We start from the raw sequence: 17,229 nt of genomic DNA, 5'->3' as shown, positions 1-17,229 counted from the left end.
TATTTTACTTCTAGATGCAAAAAGTGGTTTATAAACAGCAGGAGCCAGGAGGGAAGATCTAATGACAAAGAATGAGGCATATCTTTATGATAATATAAAGTTTTGCTCTCTTCATTTCGAATGAAAACAAAAATAAATTAATCTGGAATGCAGTTCGAACTATATTTGATGTTTCAAATAAACCTGTTCTGTTATTACCTCCAGCTGAGAAACAAAAGCTTTGCATTAATTCTACGTCTGTATCAACTGATTCCTTGAATAATTGTACATTTTCAGAAAACTTAGGCCTACTTTTTTTTTTCAAAGTATATGTTTTTAGTTATAGCTGTTAATTTTATTGCTATTTTTATTTGTTACTTTACTAGAGACGTAGAAAAAGTCTGATACAATAAAAGTTATTGATCACGTTTTATTTCCAATTCTGGTGTGATTATTATTGCTTAACCTCAACCCACTTTGTTAACTACGTAAGCCTACACTACAAGTACCGGTACACGTAAGTTACTCCCATTAATTCATATTTCCATTATTATTGTTATTATATTATTGTTGTAAAGGGAAATGCAAATTAATATTTATTGGTTTCATAGTTCATTATCGCTATAATCTTGAATGAGTGAAGCGATTATAGTAAATTTCAGTTCGTTTTGCACAAACAAAAATAATATTAACCTATTTCTTGCAGGTATCTTCGAGTTTATGGGGGAATTTAATATACTTCATTAAAATGAATGAACTTTATCCATTTAATATTTCAATAATGGAAGGAAGGTGTTAATTTTTCCAAAAGAACCCGACGACGAAAGTGTAACATATTTTGTCTCCTAGGAGAGAAATGTGATGATGAGGTGATAGTAGCGATCCTAGTGGTGGGCAACTACCCATGTTTGCATTTTTACTACATATTGAGCTTCGCGACTGTATATAGTAGACTGTGCCCATACTTTCTCTGTAAATGGCAATAAGACTCGTCTTCTTTGTACAGCAATTACTATAACATTGTTATCACTAGCAGAGCTCTGCCTAGTACCTTTACTCATAATACAAGTCGTTGAATTCCGCTGTCCTTTGTGTATAATCCATAAACAGTATGAATGTTCATATGTAGCGTGTTATAGGTAAGAATACATACAGTCCTACAGACTCCTGTGGTTATTGTTTCTTCCCTCTTAAAGAATTTAATTCTCGATTTATCTAGAATGAAACGACGATGAAGTACTTCAATGAGAAGTGATTTCTTCATGGTTACCCATGCAATGTAGAAAAAAGGATTGTTTTCTGTATTGTGTATAAAAGGAATGTACACATTGTAACTGCAATAAGTATCCATATTTCAGTAAATTAAAATTGTAACAACTAAAAGCACTACCAGTAATGACGCCCGGCATTAGTTTTCTCCACAGATTTTTCTTGCAATATTTCTGCCACCTGCCTTTATAATTATACATTTGAACAGGTTTTGTTGCACTTCCACAAAGGCAAATTTGAACGAAGAACTGCTAAAAAAATATATTTATTTGAATCAGTTGCCATATGCTGTAAATTGGATCTTGTTTTTGTGGAGCTCCTTTGATAATCGCAAAATCTGTTACAAGGCTGAAACTGTGGCCTCTGATAGATTTTTGTATATTTTTTATATTATATTGTATATGATGTATGGAAGTTTTGTTGGAAGAGTGTATACTTGGATCCTTAAACTTAAGGTGCATCTACACGGTTCAAATTTTCTTTGAACTTCAAGCATTCAAGTATTGCATCCCAGCCAGCATCCTATTTCTTTGATGAAAATAGACATGGAGATTAACCGATTTGCTTTTGACTCCAAAATTGAATTGTCTGCATTGATGTTAAGCAATGTTCGGCAATTGATCTGGTAACTGTTATCTATACTAATAATAAATCTGTAGCCGAAATTTTTCTGGTAATTTTCGATTTTCCAAAAATAATTGTTCCTAACATATATAATTAACCACCCTGAAACCGAAAATCGATTTTTTGAAATTTTTGTTTGTATGTCTGTCTGTATGTATGTTTGTTATCTTTTCACGCGATAATGGCTGAACGGATTTCGATAAAAATTGGAATATAAATTAAGTTCGTTGTAACTTAGATTTTAGGGTATATGGCATTCAAAATACATTATTTAAAAGAGGGGTTATAAGGGGGCCTGAATTAAATAAATCGAAATATATCGCTTATTATTGATTCTTGTGAAAAATGTTACATAACAAATGTTTCTTTAAAAATAATTTGCGATAACTTTTACTCCTTGAGAAATTTTGATAGGACTGATATTTAATGAGATAAATGAGTTTTAAAATTAAAATAACTGCCATCTAAGGCCGTGTAATGAATTAAAAAACAAATGACTTCGTCTATAAGGGGCCTTGGACAGCAACAATCGAAAGCTATGAAAGATAGCCTACAGAGAATGTTTCTATGTTTGTATGAAGTAATATCGGAAGCTAAATTAACCGTTTTGTATAATTAATTATTATTTCACAACTGGAAAGTGTAGTTTCTCTATAGCTGGACATAATGCTATAATGTTATTACAGTAACTTCTGATATAATATGTAATATTATATCATATAATTTAAATTATTTGAAGGGTTTCAGTACCATAGTGGGCCAAGCGCCATTTACTCAATACGTAGAAAACAAGGGTTAAAATTAAGTTATTACCATAATTCAATGGAAACATATAACAAATAAAATAAAATATACACATTAAATCTAAATTATGTCAATCTTCATTAAACTATGGTTGCATGTAATAAAAATTAAGAAACATGTTAAAGGAATTGTCATTGCACCAAATGAGTGTCTCTGGACCAAAATGATCGCATTTTAATTTTTTAATTATATTTAAATTAAGTAACATATTAAACGATTTATCCTTCTATCAAACACGAATGTTCCCTGGATCAAACGTCCTATTTTAATTATGTAATTACTTTATATTTATTTCTGATGGGTGCAGCGGAGCGCACGGGTACGGCTAGTCTTTAATAAATGTACTGTTTATGTCGCTGCATATTGAGTAGAATTCTCATGGAAATACCAGTACTGCAGTAGCTGATTGGGATGATTTGAAATTTATGTTAAAAATTGTTAGTGTAGTTTATACCCAGTAGATTATTTCCTCCATGGATTCAGTGTTGAGTAGTTCATGCATAAATTTATTTGATATGCTTTAGTCCGGATGTTCTGTGGTTGAATTAATGTCTGCACTCATTGTTGCCAGTAAAGAAAGTCAATGCACTTTCTACAAATATAATGACTTTCGACTGTATGTTCTCACATTGCCTTATTTTTTGTGACATTTTCATTATGTTTAGAAATCCTTGGATGTTAAAATTTTTTAATTAATTGAGAATGGATTTTAAGTCATCTAATGGAGATAGATCATCTGAAGCATTAAAATGTAGAATTGAAGAAGATAAATTTTGAGACAAACTGTACATTGTCGAGGTGGTGCGGGAAATTCATTTTTGTTATTTTCTGGTGGATCAGATTTTGCTTCTACTTTGCTTCGTCTCTTAATAAAATGGTAAAGATGATTTATAAAACAGGGCATTCTCTGAAATTTGAAGTGTGATTTCCTTGACAATTCGCACGTTTTACAGTATAGTTTGGTCCCTTTGATGGACTGTATAAGGTGATTTTCACTGCTTTTTCAAGCAGCTGGATTCATGCTCATAACCTCAGAACACATGCCCGAAGAATTCGCATTTGTGACATTGTCTAAGACGTACTTGAGCTTCGACTTTGATAAATACGTTTCACATACTATTGAGTTGGAAAATCTCTTCTGAATTTGGGTTATTTTCAAGGGTCACTTGGAAAATAGTAAGCTTATAAGATTCTGTAGAATTTTTTCATATTATTCACTGTTGTTCATTAATTACAGAGAAACCTAATGTTTTTAATTCATATTTAATTTCTTCCTCAGTTAAAGAATGAACGAAACACATTCAATTGTGCATGCTTTCTTTCACTAAAAATAAGAGTGCATGCGGCAATTGAAAGCTATCCATGCCAGTTGGTATCTTGTGCGTATTTCGTTCAACACTAGCATGTAGCGACCAGCTGATTGTTCTAAGAGGCAGCGAATGAAATGATATATATATATTTTTTTTTTGATGGTGGACCTTTTAAGCTGAAAATGGCGGCAAATACGATTAGCTTCATTGAAGGTTATAGCAATGCGAATGCCTATGGAATGTTGAACCACAATTTTGCCAATCAAGTAGGCCTAAGTATTGGATTGCTATAATTAATATTTATATATATATATATATATATATATATATATATATATATATATATACACACCGTGAAAATTACGTTCAACACGGCGCACCATGTAGACACAAAATTTGCATGCATCTTAATTTAACGTTCGTCTTCAACTTGATTCTTTCAATATTCTCTCCCAATTGCATTAGTAAACTCATGGAAAATTGAACCGTGAAGATGCACCTTTAGTGATTTGTTGATACACTCTTTGGGAAAGAGGTCTGGTGGCTACAACAAATGTATATGCCATTCCACAGCTCTACATGGGAGCAACAAATTTTTCAAGAGTTGGTGGAATTATTAATGGGTCCTTGATAAAAAAATTTGATGTTTTTTTTTTTTTTTTTTTTTTTTTTTTTTTTTTTTTTTTTTTTTTTTTTTAATGAGTCTGTATTTGTTGACAGGAATGCCGTCGCTTCCTTTGATCAAATTTAGAATTGTAATTTTATCACTATTCATAACTGATTTTCTAACGGTGGTTACTAATTTCGAACAAAATCAATAGTGGCGTCCATCATAAAAATCATCCAATCAAATCGTCACATATCTACTAGTTTGTCTAAATAATTTGTTATCGATCTTACATGTTTACAGTGCACACCTGTGGAGTAACGGTCAGCGCGTCTGGCTGCGAAACCAGGAGGCTCGGGTTCGAATCCCGGTCGGGGCAAGTTACCTGGTTGAGGTTTTTTCCGGGGTTTTCCCTCAACCCAATACGAGCAAATGCTGAGTAACTTTCGGTGCTGGACCTTGGACTCATTTCACCAGCATTATCACCTTCATATCATTCAGACGCTAAATAACCTAGATGTTGATACTGCGTCGTAAAATAACCCAATAAAATAAAAAAATTACATGTTTACACATACCTTATCTGCCAAATTGTATTTGTCAAAGCAGGTAAGAATTGTCAGAAAAAAAGATGCTACAATATTCTGACATATTTGTAGAATCGTCATGGTTGTAAGACCTGTCAACTTTATGATACAGATCCCTGATCATCTATCGTGAGATTAGGTGTGTATTATGTGACAGGTTAGGTTATTTGAGTAATATGTTAGAGGTTAGGTTAAGTTAGATTAGGTGTCTAGTAGCTGTATTGTGAGAGGTGTTGGCTACACTGAAAATCTCTATAGTCCCTCCCTCAAACTATGCGAATTTAGTAAATATGGCAGTGTTATTCATTCACGTATTATTAATTTTTATATGAGCTAGATTTATTTGGGGCGGGTCGGATAGGGATACAGCCCCCATAGTGATCACATCTAAAATCCACTACTCCATGCCAATAATCCTAAGCATTTTCAATGTATTTAAAATTGGCAGTGCAATATTTGTTTACAGTGGCGGATGGATGCTCTACCTTGAATATATTAATGAGTAATATTGGCAAAAAATTAATAATACTAAAAATATAAACAATGCAGGATGAAACATGAAGCTACAGTTTTGAATCTCCATCGTCTGATCACGGCCATCTGGAAAAACTTCGTTATTTCGTTAAGGATTTAGCCAGCCCTGAACTGAGGGACGTAATGAAACGGCTTAACGACTATCAGTTGTCTTACATAGTCCTACGCAAAGATGTCTTATTTCTCCGAGGATTATGTGGACCCATCTGATGTTGAATTCGAGAAAGATGAGGTGCCAATTTCGTCCGCTGTAGTGAAACGCGAACCTGAGGTAAGTGGATCACATGAAATGCGCTACTTATTTTCCTTCCATTGTATGTCTTGTATTTTGATTGTAACGGACACTGTCTCTTTACAGTGGTACTTGCAGTGCTTTTTATTTATGATACAGATATAAAAATCTTTTGGCTCTGTATCTACTACTTATGTCATGTTGCAGAGAAGTCTATTGTTGAACTTACCTGGTTTTATGTTTCAAATTTGGAAACGGAATTGGTTGTTACATTTATCCTTAAAGGTTGCCAAACCACACATTCTCGCAGTGTTGCTTAAGGACACGATTTCCGTCCGTTTTCTCTGGGTTTTGTCTAAAATTCTCAATCCGGGAAATCTTTTACAATGTCAAATGATTAGTTTTGTATTAGGTGTGTACGTACAAATACAGTATAACTGCAATTACTTTATAAAGTTTTAGGCTTTCTTTTAATAGGATTTCCATACGTCCGTATAAAATACGGAAAGTTTGTATTTTAAGAGAGATTAGATTAATAATTGGTTGCTACATCCTTCAAGGGATAGCCCGTCTACATAGCAAAAAATGGTAGCCTAATATCCACAGTTTCCTACACTTAGGTTTTAATCATATAGGCTATCAAAGTCCACAGTCTAGTATATACAGTCACGAAGCTTAATACTTACTAATATGCAAACGTAAACAGTTGAAATATACATCCATAGATAGTTGCTCGCCACCAGGATTGCTACTATCGCCTCATCACAGACTCTTTGCTAGCAGATCATAAAATGTATCGTCCTTTCGATATCGTGTTCTTTTTAAAAAATTAACACCTTCCTTCCACTATTTAAATATGAAATACATAAGGTTTATATATTATTTTCATAAAATATATATTATATTCTATAAACTCACCTTCCTGGATCTTTCGGAAGGATAACTCTAACCTGCTTTTCTTATAATTTATAGTACTACAAACGTCTCCTATTCAAATTATTGTATTTTAGCCATTTATAGTTATTACAACCGATAACGGACTTTTCACAAAAATGCGAAATACGGCACAGTCAATGCGTTTTCGATCTAGACCAGGTCGTAATGTTTGTTCGGGTTTTCTATTTCAGTGTATGGAGCTCAGTAAAATATTATAACTTTATTACTTATTGCTAAGCTTTATTTAGTTTAATGTGTTATAAGTTTCGTTTGTTTCTTGTTGCATAATATGTTGCAGAAATAATTACAAAACTGTGTTATTTTAATATGAAGAGAATTTTACATGTTAACATAATCTGTTCGCGTCAACGTTTCAAGTTTAGAATGGAAGCTATTTTGAGGTATAATAAAAAAGAATTTCTATTGGGATTTCAATTTAGCACATCTACCTTCTTTAATTTTATACAAAACCTTTACCATACATTCCTATGAAATTAGTGTACGTACAATTGTGTTACTTCTTCTCTTAAGTAGTAGATAAATGCAACAATTCAGTACTCAGTTTTAGTATTAAAATACAGACAAATTGAATGTCCGGGGTATGTATGATTGCGAATTTAGGAATATAAGTTAAATATAGTAAACATAACCTATAATTTTCATATGAATGACAAGCCATTGGAGATCACTAAATTTAGACAGAAAGGGGCAACTGGTACAGTAAACATAACCTATAATTTCAACATATATAAATATCCGTGCGGTGCAATTGAAAATTATTGAATCGTGCATAAATGAATGTACAAGAATTTTGCAATATTTAATCGAAATAAAGGCAGATACATATTACACATAAGAACAACGTGATTTTCACATCATAAATAATATTACATCTTAACTCGCAAGTAAATTATATCTGAAGTATCTCATAATCATTGTTTTAAATTTTATTAATGGAATTACACTACATTTTAGAGAAACATATGTTACTGTTTATGCATTCCAACTAATTTATATGGTTGAAACGCCGCCCTTCGTGACCGGGTTAAGCGAGTTACATGGTCTGCCTTACGGCCTGTATTAGATCACGATGGCTGTGGCACAGTCTATTGTTCCTAGTATCACAGCGCTCCAAGCGGCTAGCAACTATCGCGAGATTTGCAAAAAAAAAATCACCCCAAGCTTCGTGACTGTATGTAGTAGACTGTGATAATACTACATTCACAGGTTACAAAGCTCACTTCAAGGAGAAAACATAAATATATCTCTGGCAGCCAAACAGAAACTGGAGATATTGGTCGCTGAAGGAGAAGATTTCGAAGAAAATATTATGATCATTTACGACCAGTGCAAATCATTTTGAAAGACGGCACCAAATTGGGGACATTTCGTCTCCATTATTGTTGATACACCTTCGTCTTGAAAGAAGGCACCACAATGGGGGCATTTCATCTTCATAATTGTTCATACACCTTCGTTTTGAAAGACGGCACCAAAATGGGGACATTTCGTCTCCGTTATTGTTGATATCCCTTCGTCTTGAAAGAAGACACCACAGTGGGGAAATTTCGTCTCCAGCTTTGTTCACCACATTCTATTTTATCAACTATTGAAATTGATTGATTCAGAGACATTCTAATGAGGAAGGTAAGAAATTTATTAAGTAATGCTAAATTTGGGGACAGGATCACTTATTAAAACAAAGTAACTATAGAAGTCAATGTAAGAAAATGTAAAGTTAGTAGAAAAACAGAAATATTAAAATATCGCAGGGTCGAAATTAATATGAAAATAAAAAAAACGGGTCGTAAAATAAAGTGTCACCATATACCGGTTGATTCCGTAAGTGAATGAAAGAATTGCACAGGAAATAGAGGAACCTCTGCTGAAGATTTTGAGATATTATGGATCTAGAAGTCTGCAATCTCAAATTAAGGCGATCATGTCAGTTTTTCTGTAAATATCTGGGTCAGCATTGTAGACCACAAGATCACCTCATTGGGCCACATCTTCTGCCTGCCCGTCTGAAAGACCACGACATGTAACCTTTGCTACTAGGAATGTTTGGAATTGCATCTTGCTGTGCAGTAGTTCAATGGAATAAAAGCAGAGAATGGTTGTTTTGGATTATCCACAGCTTCACTTCATACACAAGAAATTTCTAGTCATCCAGTACAGTCGATCATAAAGTATTATATGGGCGCTGACAACTAAACTTTTCAGAATCTTAGTATTCTTCTTAACACGTTATTCAAATTTTGGGATTACCGCAACAAAATCCCCAAACTATGCTGCAGTATTTGCACAATAACGTTTTACGTGCAGAAAAGCCTGATATATACAAAAATATGCGCGATTAACTTTGCTTATTCGTAATCACAGACGTACGTATATAATATGTATGATTTTCAAAAGGCGAGTAAAATTATGCCACTGCCTACGAATTCTGGACATATTCTTCATAATGTATCGCACATAGAGCGAGTTTTAGCCGAGCTGTGGCATGCTGATATATATATTTGTGAGGTTATGTAAACATAAGACCTATATTGCGTAATTCTTCAAAACAGCTGAACCAAACGAAACACAATTTCCTTTAGTTCTACTTTCTTCTGTGAGGTGTATATAACTTACTTTCAACATAAACGTCATTTGATACTTACATGTACATTCTAATGCACTGTTGGAAGTATTTATGGCTGCAAACTAAAACCACGTGTTTATCACTACCGGTATATACATTTCACGATAGCTAGTGAATCGTGCCTTTGGTGTAGGTTTCTGAGAAAACCCATATATTATCCTAAACAATGTAAATATTATATAATTCATTTTAATATGAGTAATTAATTGTTTTTGCGTTCAAAGAATGAGTCCACACCTGTGGAGTAACGGTCAGCGCGTCTGGCGGTGAAACCAGGTGGCCCGGGTTCGAATCCCAGTCGGGGCAAGTTACCTGGTTGAGGTTTTTTCCAGGATTTTCCCTCAACCCAATACGAGCAAATGCTGGGTAACTTTCATTGCTGGGCCCCGGACTCATTTCACCGGCATTATTACCTTCATTTCATTCAGACGTTAAATAACCTAGATTTTGTTACAGCGTCGTAAAATAACCCAATAAAATAAAATAAAATCAAAGAATGATGTTACCTTCAGTAGTCACTGTTCTAAAATAAGAGTATATAATTTATTATAATACCTTAATACATATATTAGAGCCAATCATAATGCAGAACAATATTCTGTTATGCATAATAATTTATTGTAATATTACAACATATTCCAAATGTTTACTTACCACGAAACACGCATATAGGCCTACATAATATCGGACTGTAGTTCTGGAAAGAACTATTTCACAAAGTCTTATTATGTGAAGTAATGAAAACAATAACTTCACATACAAATCGCAATTTTCGCAATTTCTAATGTGTTATAATCGCGATATACAATAAAATACACACAATATTAAAATTGGTGAATTTTTGCCGAACGAGATTTATCAGCCTGAAGATAAACTCCGACCGGAATCAATTGTGTCACTTCTAACAATTACAAAATGACTAACTATGCTGATATCTGTAACTTGTGGGCTGGAAAAGCACTAGATTTAGGCTTGTGATCAAGTAATAGGGGAAATATGTCGAAGTTGTATCTTAATACCTCATAATATGTTGTATCGAGTATAAAAAGCAGCTTGTAACGTTAGAAGTCATCTTACAACCTCCTGTAATAAATTGTTGATTTAAGAAATCGCTTTGTACTGCAGGAACGGAATTTTTTGGATCAGGATGTGACTGGTATAGAGGAAGTATATATGGACCAGAGTCATGACGTCACATCCGAGGTAAAAGTTGCGGAAGATCCGCTGCTAATTTCCTTCCCTGTGGAGAAACGTCAACCAGAGGTGAGTGCAGCATGAAGAATGAACTGTGATTTCTTCTTCTAGTGTCTATCTTGTGTTTTGATTGTCGCGGACATTACCTCTTTGCAGCAGTGTTTGCAATGCCTTTCACTCTATGATAGAGACAAATAATATTCCTTCACTGTTCACTATTACCAGTTCTGTCATGTATGTATTTATTTATACTGCAAGTGAGCAAGCACCCGGTGGCAATGGTATACACAATATAAACAATACACAAAAAAAATTATGACATTACACAATAAATTTACAATACACAATACAGTTATTCAATACACTATACAATAAGAATACAAAATATAATTTAACACAATAATAATAAAACATAAATAAAATACCTAATTTTACATTACAACCTACATAATTATGTATAGGCCCTACATAAGTTTCAATAGTCTTTCACTTTATTCTCATCTCACTCACTGTAGTGGCACTATCACGCATTTCACTGACACTTTAGGACACATTTCACTGACACACTATAACACATTTCACTGACACTATAGAACACATTTCATTGACGCTATAAATTATCACTGATCGGAACTATTCACTGCACTGTAAAACCATAACTTCACTGACTCACCTCGCTTCACTGATACAACAGTTCAAATCAGTCAAATAATTACACCCTTATGTATACTGTACTCATAAACACAACTACATTTAAACTAAACATTTCTAGTCTAAGGCCCCCTTACACGGTATTTTTAAATAATTTAGAATTCAAACCAAGGAAGTAAGTCATGTTGCAGAGAACTTCAATGTTGAACCGTTATTTCGTTTTATGTTTTAGATTTGAAATTGAAACTGTTTGTTAAACTTTTTTTAATGATAGTCTAGCTACACATTCCCGAAGTGTCGTATTTTAGGACTCAACTGCTTTTTGTTTTCTCTGTTCTGTCTAAAATTCTGAATACTGTTTATAGTTTCCCAATAATTGATTCTGGATTAGGTGTAGGTACAAACATCACCTGTGTTAATTTATTTTTAATCCCTTGTTTTTCAATATTTATTTATTTTCAGTACATCATAAATTATTATTTTGCCCGTAGAGAACAGATATTTAGTGTCCTATGCTACGTTATAGTGCTGATTTAGAGTGAATTGCATAATAGGTTCTAAATTTTACAAAATATTCTTGTAGATATGCACGGGTACGGCATCCATGAAACTGTTGTGTATTTTATCTGCTCTTATTCTGTTAGTGAAGTGCATTTAATTTTAATACAGGTAGAAAGACATAACTTGCCTTCAAGACTTCGGACCCAATAGAGCAGTTCACTGGGAAATCCGCATAACGGCGTACTACAAAAAAAAGAATTATCCCATGAAAAATCTGACGCATGAATTGTCTTTTATTAACAAAAATTTCTACTACACCTAATACGATTTAAATGCAGTTCTGTGGAATCTAAAATCTATGTGCTTCTTATAATGTTAATAGCGCTGTCTTCCTGTTTTTATTTTTTCTATATTTTTAGGAAGAGCAGATTGACTCGGACACAGTGAATGATGACCCATGGATGGAAGTAACGGCAGAGGACAACGAGGTTTCTACTGAAAGGTGAGTGTCTGCACTGTATCCATAATCCAAAAATTGCCAATTGTAAATGTGGTGTATATGAACAAAGAGTTGATTGTAATATCTATGTTCCCCTTACATTGGCTTGAAAGCTAATTTCATACCTGAACATAACTGATATTGAAAATTTCAAGCCCTTTCCAATACCCATAGTTACAATCACTCTGTGTCGTTCGTAGATAACGTAGCCTATTTCCCAAGCTCTAATATTTCATTCTCTCTTTCCTACATTAATTATAAATGCGTTTTGTTTTATACTTTATACTCGATCATGCCAAAATGTAGTAATTATGCACCTGGGATCAGTCCTTTAATGCATGTCATTAAAGTACACCTATTAATTAAATTTCAGGTTTTCGGTTATTCTCGGTTATGCATTCGAACGACAACTAGGGAAACGTCACGGAGGCTGGAAATCCAATACTGTCGCAGAAGATTATGTTCTGTTACTATAATATTAGCGTTAATTGTAAATAATATTCAAATAAATTCAATTTGTCATCTCGTTTTTCAGTTCTATATCAATTTCCAGGTTATATCAAAATTAATGTTCATCTTATTCTCTAGATTATATCAAGATCAATGACACACTCGTTCCTCGGATAAAATCAATACTAACTCGTCTGCGCACATCTCACAATTTAGGTCAGTTCCGCTCCTCACTTATGTAACCATAACAGGAATTCTTATGACTAATTTCAAGTTATAAATATGGTCGAGCATAAAAAGTCGTATGAAACTTGCCTTTAATGGTAATTAAGACGCTCGTATGAAAATTATGAAACTCGCTTGCCCTCGTTTCATAAACAAATATAATCACGTCTTAATTACTACCATTATAGGCTCGTTGCATAATGTACTATTATTATTATTATTATTATTATTATTATTATTATTATTATTATTATTATTTTAGTCTGTATATTGGAGTGTAATGTTAATTTTTAAAGCGTTCTTTGACGCATATAAATAACCAAACAAAACTGATAATTCACGACGATGTATCTCCAACGCAGACGTACCTCCTGGTCAAGTGGGTTTAATCTCATTTGGGTATTCAACATAAAATAAATATATATTTTGCTGTGACTATTGTTAAGACTGATAGAATATTATGTTCATAGGATTGGAACGCCCACTAGGAGGGAATCATCAGAATCCGTCGGTATTGCACATGAAGAGAACACTACTGTATATCAGATTCTAAATGATTCAGGATCCTCGGAAAACCCTGTGGGGACCCATGAAGATGAGAGGCAGTTTGAATTCAAAACATCTGAACAGTGTTTCTCGCAGTCGAATAGACTAACAATCCATGAACGCCTCCACATAGGGGAGAAGCCTTTCAAATGCATTGTTTGTGGTGAGAGTTTCTCGCATTCCTCTACCCTAAAAGGCCATGAATGCCGATATACAGATGAGAAACCTTTCAAATGCGATTTGTGTGGTAAGTTTTTCTCGCGGCTATCTTACCTAAGGACACATGAACGTCGTCACACAACCGAGAAACCTTTCAAATGCGATCTGTGTGGTAAGTGTTTCTCACAATCGAGTGATCTCAAATGCCATGAACGCCGTCACACAGCCGAGAAACCTTTCAAATGCGATGTGTGTGGTAAGTGTTTCTCGCAGTTGAATAATCTGAAACTTCATGCACGCCTTCACACAGGCGAGAAACCCTTCAAATGCGATTTGTGTGGTAAGTGTTTCTCGCAGCTGTCTGGTCTAAGGACACACGAAAGTCGTCACACTAACGAGAAACCTTTCAAATGCGTTCTGTGTGGTAAGCTTTTCCTACGATCGAGTGATTTGAAAAGCCATGAACGCACTCACACAGGCGAGAAACCTTTCAAATGCGATGTGTGTGGTAACTGTTTCTCGCATTTTCATAGTCTAAAATGCCATGAACGTCTTCATACGGGCGATAAACCCTTCAAGTGTGACTTGTGTGGTAAGTGTTTCTCGCAGCCGAGTGTCTTAAGTACGCACAAACGGATACACACAGGCGAGAAACCTTTTAAATGCGAAACTTGTGGTAAGTGTTTTTCTCGATCAAATACTCTAAAATCCCATGAACGCTGTCACACAGGCGAGAAACCCTACAAATGCGATGTGTGTGGCAAGTGTTTCTCGTACTCAAGTGATCTCAAATCTCATGAACGCTGTCACACAGGCGAGAAACCTTTCAAATGCGATGTGTGTGGTAGGAGTTTCTCGCATTTGCAAACTCTAAAATCCCATAAGCATGTGCACACAGGCGAGAAACCCTTCAAGTGCGACTTGTGTGGTAAGAGTTTCTCGCAGTTAAGTGTCTTAAGGAGGCACCAAGGCATGCATTCTGGTGCGAAGCCTTTTAAATGAGAAGTTTGCGGTAGGTGTTTCTCGCAATCAAATAGTCTAAAATCTCATGAACGCCTTAAAACAGGCGAGAAACCTTTCAATTTGGATATGTGGTAAGTGTCCCAGATTTGAATAGTCACAGATGCAATGAAGGCCTTCATACAGGCGAGAAACCCTTCAAATGCGATGTATGTGGTAGGTTTATCTCAGAATCGATGAGTTTCAAATGCCATGAACGCTTGCACACAGGCCAGAAACCTTTCAAATAAGAATTGTGTGGTGAGTATTTGTCGTAGCTACCTTACCTAACGAAATATGAACGCCGTGACACAGGTAGATGTCTCACCTAAGAAGATATTAACTACTGTACTCAAGAGAAACATTTTAAATGTAATATTTGTGGTGTATCTCGCATTCATGTAGCCTTAAAGGACGTGAACGCATGTGCATGGGCGATAAGCATTTCAAATGCAATGTTCGTGGTGTTTCCCGCAGTCGACCATTCTATAAACACACGAAAACTGCTATCGAGGTGAAGAAAATGTTTAGAATGCGTTGTTTGTGATGTTTACCGATCTCCTGTTATCCAAGAGTCCGTAAACGCAAGTGTACAGGAGAATAGCGTTTCAAATGCGAGGTGTGAATTATGCCATTCTGGCAATGCAGTACTTTAGTAATTATTAGTCGCCAGCACACTCATGAGAAGCCTTCCAAATGTGATGATATTTTACGTGTGCCTTGCAGTTAGATGGTTTAAAGCGTCACAGGCGAGAAGCTTTTTGAAATGTAATGTTTGTCATAAGCATTTCTTATATTTACGTGATTTAATACGCTAGAATTCTAGCGGGAAATGTGGTATTTGTCGAAATTGTTTTGCTCATAAGCGTGTCTTAAGTAATTATGTATTCAAACATGTCGCTAACAAATGTATTTTTAAATATACTGACGAGAAACCTTTGTAATGCGATGTCCGTCTTACTTATTTCTTGCGGCCGACTACCTAAAATTTTAGCAACGTCAGCAATCCCGATAAACGTTTCGAAGTCGTGTTTGTCAAACTTTTTTTCTTTCGTCAGTTACGTGTAATAAGTCTTGTACTCAAATGATATTGTCAGTATGCCCTTCTACTGCCATGCTTGTGGTAATTGTAAATTCTTGAAGCGTTCAACGTCACCTGTTTACTATGCTTACACAGAACATCGTCCCCTTCGCCATCTGATGTATTATACCCTCAGAAAATTTGATTCCTGGAACTAAATTTGGAGTCGAAACTTCTGTTCAATTTTTTGGCACTTATTTTTATAGTACCAAAGGAAGGGTTAAATGGTATCAGTCCTATACTTTGTCTATTTAATGGATGAACACGGTATTTTTTGGTGAAAAATGAGTAAATTAAAAAAAAATCTTTAAAATAGGTTGTGGTATGTGTGGAATGCATAGCATAACATTTTGTGTGTATTTGTGCTCTTATCGGATGTTGAGTCTCCATTTTTAAACTTCCTGCGTTAATGATTTTCAAGTCGCCCACTTTTATTGTTGTTTGCGGTAAATTTAATTTAAAAAAAAATTCTTTTAAAGTACTCTTTGATATGTGTGGAATGCAATGCATAACATTTTGTGGGTATTTGTGCCCTTATCGGATGTTGAGACGTCATTTTTAAACTTCCTGCCCTATGCATTTTTAAATCACACGCCCGCTTTTATCGGTTTCCAGTAACTTCATATTCTTTGCTACATTGCCAGACAAAAATGGATACAATTTCTGAACTATTAAAGATACATGCATGAAATTTAGAACACACATTCTTTAGACTGTTAGGAAACTTTTCTCTGTAACAGAATTTTGTTAATTGATTTCATTCTAATAATATGTGCGTTTGTTTGCAAGATAGGAAATCAGAAAATTGTTAGAGACTAGTATCAAAATTCTGTTACAGACAGTTTGTACAACATGCTTTTGCAAATATATTGCAAAAAACAATTTGAATCTCTCTTTAAAAACGGTTTAGATATATCGGTTTTAGTACAATCCTGCATTGGATATATATATATATTTTTTTTTAAATTTGGGCCCCCAATTTTTTTTTTTTTTTTGTTTGGTTGAGTTGCCAGAGCTATGAGCTCTCTACATACAAAAAAAAATATTTTACACCAAATAGGAGAGAAGTTTTAAAAAATACAATCCTCTCCCCTTAAAGTGGCATTTAAATAGAAGTTTTTTAAATTATTGTCCGATTGAGCGTTCTCTGTTAGCAAAATTAATTATAACTTTCATTATAAATAATAGTAGTTACTATATTGAAGTAATCTCCAAGTTCTTCAGCTGAAATCTAGTTCCAGAACACACTTCATTACGATTTTTTTTAAATCTCATGTAATTGTTTACATCATTGCCTTCTTATAGGTTTAAATACCTTGGTAAATATCTCTTGACATTCTTTATATACGTTTCTATTCTAACAACACCACATTTAACTTTTATATATTAAGACTGTCT

General features: G+C 34.3%; 1 protein-coding gene across 1 annotated transcript; it reads left to right on the top strand.

Moving 5' to 3' along the window:
• Nucleotides 1–5,593: 5,593 nt before the first annotated feature.
• On the top strand, nt 5,594–16,788 carry LOC138692104 (zinc finger protein 227-like). Its single transcript, XM_069815054.1, has 4 exons — nt 5,594–5,985; nt 10,652–10,789; nt 12,292–12,374; nt 13,517–16,788. The coding sequence occupies exons 1-4, from the start codon at nt 5,887–5,889 to the stop codon at nt 14,751–14,753; spliced, it is 1,557 nt and encodes a 518-aa protein (XP_069671155.1). The 5' UTR covers nt 5,594–5,886; the 3' UTR covers nt 14,754–16,788.
• The last annotated feature ends 441 nt before the right edge of the window (nt 16,789–17,229 follow it).

Source organism: Periplaneta americana, chromosome 16, assembly GCF_040183065.1.
Source record: "Periplaneta americana isolate PAMFEO1 chromosome 16, P.americana_PAMFEO1_priV1, whole genome shotgun sequence".
NCBI lineage: Eukaryota > Metazoa > Arthropoda > Insecta > Blattodea > Blattidae > Periplaneta > Periplaneta americana.
This window is presented reverse-complemented; position numbering and strand designations above follow the sequence as displayed.

Excerpts from the sequence above, each read along its gene's own strand:
- LOC138692104 (XM_069815054.1), top strand. The coding sequence starts at position 5,887 with ATGTCTTATTTCTCCGAGGATTATGTGGACCCATCTGATGTTGAATTC. Across the intron at positions 5,986-10,651 it reads TAGTGAAACGCGAACCTGAG|GAACGGAATTTTTTGGATCA; the intron begins GTAAGTGGATCA and ends TTTGTACTGCAG. Across the intron at positions 10,790-12,291 it reads TGGAGAAACGTCAACCAGAG|GAAGAGCAGATTGACTCGGA; the intron begins GTGAGTGCAGCA and ends CTATATTTTTAG.